General features: G+C 40.4%; 2 protein-coding genes across 2 annotated transcripts in view; both read left to right on the forward strand.

Annotated features, from left to right (window-relative positions):
* The window catches only part of si:dkey-191g9.5 (rap1 GTPase-GDP dissociation stimulator 1), a 58,502-nt gene that overhangs the window by 40,745 nt on the left and 12,216 nt on the right, over positions 1 to 5,541 (forward strand). The gene's annotated exons all lie outside the window — the stretch shown is intronic.
* On the forward strand, positions 1,609 to 4,473 carry galm (galactose mutarotase; the record flags this gene model as incomplete). Its single annotated transcript, XM_037681148.1, is given in 6 exon segments — positions 1,609 to 1,701; positions 2,566 to 2,647; positions 3,459 to 3,609; positions 3,734 to 3,908; positions 4,195 to 4,313; positions 4,433 to 4,473. Coding segments are annotated over 5 exon segments (579 nt in total), but the record flags the coding sequence as incomplete, so codon positions are not given.

Genomic DNA, 5,541 nt, shown 5'->3' on the forward strand with positions numbered 1-5,541 from the left:
ACACACACACACACACACACACACACACACACACACACACACACACACACACACACACATACAGTATAAAATACTTAATTACACACATTTGAGTAGATGTAATAAATTACTTTAATTCCTGTTTAAATGCAATTCATCCTGCCATACCTGCAGTGTCTTCAGACTTTGCCAGCAAATTAAAAGTTGAAGCTTAATCATTAAATTATTATCTTGTGTTAGATTTATTTATATATCACATTTAAACACTGCTTGTACCAATTAAATTAAATAAAAAGTAACACACGTTCTCTATCACCGTCATTAATCAGCAAACAAACAAACAAGCAGCAGCTTCATCTACCAGAGAGACTGATGTTACGTTTTCTCTCTTGGAAACAGAACAATGTGTTAAATTGTAGAGACTCGCCTCCAACACAAGTTGGGACTGAGACGAGTTGTATCAGCTGCTGCTCCTTCCTCCTCCTCGTGACTCCGACATGTTTACGTTTATCAGCGTGGTTCTCTCGTGTTGTGTCGACGATTTCAAAGTGGCATGCTTCTCATCTTTTATCTTTGTGAAGAGCTCCCACACTTTGGAGGACTTGGGTCGAACAGTTTTCTCTGCGTTGGTCATTTCTAAAATTTACTTATTTTCCTTTGAAAACAGCCTCTGCTCCGTTTCCTCCTCCCCCCTCGCTCTGTTCAACTTGCGCTGCAGAGGTTTCTTTTTTCCAAACTATTCAGTCAGTCAGCATTGACAATGAACTGCTTGTGAACAAACCGAAACGTCTCCGCAGCGCCGTGAAAGACGCATAATTGCACAACACAACGAATCGATAATGAAATTCGTTGCCAACGCTTTTAATCATCGATTTTTACCGATTTCATTGATTCGTTGTTGCAGCCCTAATTTAGTGAACACGAGGAGTGCCTACAACGGAGGAGCTTCGCAGTTTTAAATCCATGGATGCTTATAATCAATGATGGATTTGTGAAGGACGTCCAAACTCTTCATGTTAATAACAAAGTTCTGCTGACTGGCAGAGTAAGTAGTTACAATAATATACATGTAGATGTCCCTCAGCTTGTTACATGCTACATCAGCTAAGCTAATCGTTGCTACATTAAAGATCGCTGACATCTTTGAGGGCAGATCCTTAGCCAGACTCAACAATGTTCTGTGTGAGCTCCTCTGATAGAGGTCCTTCACATTTCCTTATTTTTGGGATTAAGTGAAAACTGTGCTTTGCCCAAACGTCTACCCGGTTGTAACATCCTCTAACCCAGCACGAAACAACCATTGCAATTTACTTAAAGAAAGAGGAAAAAAAAAAAACTTGAGAAAATTAACTAAAGGTAAACTGCACTGTATCTTTACCTGCTGCTAGAGACAGCCTTACAACATGGAGGATGTACCGGAAATGCCCCTGATGTTACGTCACATGGGAACTATGTATTGTGTGTCATGTTCAATCTTATTTTGAAAAACCGCGATAGAGCGAGTCCGCGATAAACGAACTGTGAAGTAGCGAGGGACTACTGTATACAGTAAGGGCAAGTCATCATTTGTTGTTGATTTAATGGATTTTTACAAATGTGAATTAAGGAAGATTTGGACATTTTGGCCAGGGGGAAACACTGACGGCTGAATACCGAGCCCGGTCGACCAAAACCACCCCCATCAACCTCACCAACCACTCCTACTTCAACCTATCTGGGCAGGTAATGGCTCCTGATCATCTGCATGATTGTTCAACACAACTAAGCTATGTTCAGAAATGCTGACGAAAGATGATCACGATTGTAATAAAATGCAAAGAAAAGACCAAGTTAAATATATGATTATCCATCCATCCTGGACAGGTCTCTAGTCCATCACAGGGACACATAGACAATCATTCACTGTCTCTCACTCACCTAGGGACAATTTAGAGTTACCAATCAGTCTAACATGTCTGTGGGAGGAAACTGGAGTACCTGGAGAAAACCCACGCATGCACGAAGAGGACATGCTAACTCCACCTAGAATGGAGCCCCGGCCAGGATTTGATCCAGCGACCTCACTGAGAGGTGGCAATTCTACCAGCTGCGCCACCGTGATCACATTAAATCACAACAGTATAAATGATCTAAAAACCTCTGTCACACTGAATGCAAATTAATACTCACACAGTCCAATTTCTAAAAGCTTCAAACATCAAAGCTTCTTAAATTTTCTTTTAGAAGGGATAGGCAACAAATGAAGTCTAACTCGAGTAGATCTTCTGATTTTGTGGTTGTTAAAGTTGCTAAATATACTTCTTGTTGAAAAAGGAAGGATATGTAAACAAACCCAGAAATATTTTGATGCTGCAGAGATGACATCAGTAGAATATGTGATATTTCTCCTTTTTTAAATGGAAGATGACTACTGGTAACTTGTTTCACAAGCAAGTGCTGATGACGTTCTTAAAGAACCATCAGAAGTGACTCCCAACAAAACAGATGACGCTGTTATTCAGCCTGCTGGTGTTCTTTCCATTTTGTTGCTTTACAATCTGGAATTTAAAAGGCTCTTCAGCTGTATCTCTTTATGTTTGGCTCAAGGGAGCAGCAGATGTCTATGATCATGAAGTGTCCATCTGTGCACAGTCTTATCTGCCAGTTGATGAGACATCCATCCCTACAGGTAAGAACCTCTGGTGAAATCTCCCAGATGCATCTCATTGTCACACATGATGACTTTTACAAGTCTAACGTGCTTTATGTAGGAGACATGACAAGCTGAGAATCCCCTTCACCCAGTTCTGCAGAGAAAAGTCTAAGCTCAGATAAAATGAGGGTTTGGACGTGCACGCTGTCTTCTGGGGAGAAAAAATGTCATTTTTTTATTCAGTGAGTGACACTAATTGGAAGGATTGTCTTCATTTTAATGTATCAACTTATATAACATTTTAAGACGTTTTGGGGGAGTGGTGGCGCAGAGGTTAGAAGATGGGCCTGTGATTGGAAAGTTGCAGGTTCAACTCCCGGTACAGTCAACGTCAAAATGTGGGTGGAAAAGGTGAAACACCCACACCTGCCTCCACCCTCGTGCACCCCACTGTGGGCCCCTGAGCAAGGCCCTTAACACCCCCCCCCCCCATCTGCTCCCTAAACAGGTCTCTCTTGAAAATGAGTTATTGTGACTCAATGAGACTACCTGTATAAATAAAGGCTAAATGAAAGACTATAGAAATGAGAAAAGTTTTAACACAGTTTTGAACAGTCTCAAGACAGCTCAAATGTTAGTGTTTCATCTCTGTCATTGAACAGTTTGTGGTAAAAACTCCAAAAATCATCAAACTTATTATTTGAGTGTGTAAACCATTAGAGATCCAAATCCCAGTTCAGTCAAAGTCCAACTCTGTGACTTTTTTTAACTTTGAATGATATGTCCGTATTGAAATATGTCTGAGATGTAGAGCTGATGTGTAATCTCTTACCCAAACTCTTGGCAGGAGAGGTCAGGGCTGTGGAAGGCACACCTTTCGATCTTAGAAAAGAAGTCCTGATTGGTGCTCGACTGAAGGAAGTTCCTGGCAAAGGGTTTGACCACAACTTCTGTCTGTCTTCACCCAGAGCAGAGTGGACAGAAAAACACGCTGCTAGGTTCCTGCATGACATTTTCTCACCCACATAAATGAACACATTTTTTAGATGTTTATCATTCATACGTAACACAAACAGAACAGATGAACTTAGTTGAGACCGGAATAAAACTTGTTCGTTCTAGGGTCTGTCACCCACCCAGTGGACGTGTTCTGGAGGTTTCTACGAGCCAACCAGGAGTCCAGTTCTACACTGCCAATTTCCTGGATGGTTCTATAGAAGGAAAGGGTGGTTTTAGATATTTGAAGCACAGCGCTTTCTGCCTGGAGACACAGAGCTGGCCTGACGCTGTCAACCAGGTATGTAGTATTATGAGAAATTGTCAGTCAAAAGGCTAATGCATGGAAGATACTGACAAAAGAAGTTAAAAGCCCAGAAGGATTGCCTGAATCCAATCAGGTTCTAATGCAGACCATTGATAGGTGTGTAAATGATCAATCAACTTCTATTCACTTTAGGCATCCCAGCCCTAAAATGTAACCTAACTTTAGAAACTTCCCCAATATTCCCTGTCCAAAACTTAACTTCAGCTTCGAAAAACTAATTCAACACACTTTTTTGTGTGCATGTGTATCTTGTTTATAGCCTTCCTTTCCAGACTGTCTCCTGCATCCCGGTGAGGAATACCATCACATCACTCGCTTCACCTTCACCACCGTCTAATCCAACATCATCAGTGGAACAAAAAAACAAACAAAACTGAGGTATATTTAGGTTCAAATTTGAATATCAAACATTTCTAATCCATAATTTTACAGTAAAATAATGTAACTACATGTTTATTTCAGTATTTTTTATGAACTGTACCACAAAATTGTTGCAGACCAAGCAGACTCGTCTGCAGCAGTGTCAGTCCCTGACCTCAGTAGGACCTTGTTAATGTCCCAAACAGCTAAAACTGCTCAGGAGCAGCTCAGCAACTCCATCAAACACTCCTGGACCTGAACTGCCCAGATCCTGGTTCAATCAGCTGCTGCAGGAGTTACGTTCAAATGTTGCTGTTTCCATTCTTTATTCTCTGTAAAATAAAAGTGGACTGTGATTCTTTCAGCGTTATTTCAAATTATCTAATCACAATTTACTTAAGGGTTTAATAGGTACTGTCTAAAAGGATATTGCAGCAATTTTAAATGGGGTTCTGTATAAATGATATAAACAATATCTTACCTTTTGTAGATAGCTCTCTGAACAAACTCATTTTTGACAAAGTTTAACTGACCAAAATCAATGGCAATAACAGCTAGGTCATACACAGCTTGGACCAAACTGGGTTGCTGCCATCTTAAAATAACTTCTCTAGTAAGAAGAAGGACTTTTTTTTTCTTTTTTTACTTCCCCCCGTGTCCTGTCCAGCATTGTGACACTCAGAATTATTGTCTGAGTAGTGTCAAGGTGATGCCCAACAGATTTACTTTCACAAGCAGAGCATTACAGCTGGCCTTAATGCTTCACTTGATATATAAATAAAACTTTATTAGAATTGCTTTGAGTTTGTTTCAGATGTAATGGACACGGGGATGAAAAACAAAGGAGTAAAGAAAAGCAGAAAAGTGGAAGAAGGGTTAAAAGGGAAAGAAGGAGATGGGAGTAGAGGAGAGAGGTATAAAGAGAACACAAATCAACATCAGTGAAGTCTACCTTTAGACCTGCAGAAAGAAATAAGACAAAACCGAGAAACCACAACAAAAAATAACATATGCTTATATAATGATACTTGTCATTAAAAAGTATTTTATACAGTACATGTTAATACAAGATGCATTTAGTGGCCACCGTAACCCGAGTGTGTATCTGATAAACACCTGACTCTAAACAACTGTGTGTGTATTTGTGTGTGTGCATGCTTGTCACTATAAGGGTTCTCCATAAGAATGTTCAATAGTGGGTGTGGGGAAACACAGACCCCCCCCTCTCGGTGGGCGCCGTCTCATT

The sequence above is a fragment of the Nematolebias whitei genome, chromosome 1 (genome assembly GCF_014905685.2).
Source record: "Nematolebias whitei isolate Nwh7 chromosome 1, NemWhi1, whole genome shotgun sequence".
Lineage (NCBI taxonomy): Eukaryota > Metazoa > Chordata > Actinopteri > Cyprinodontiformes > Rivulidae > Nematolebias > Nematolebias whitei.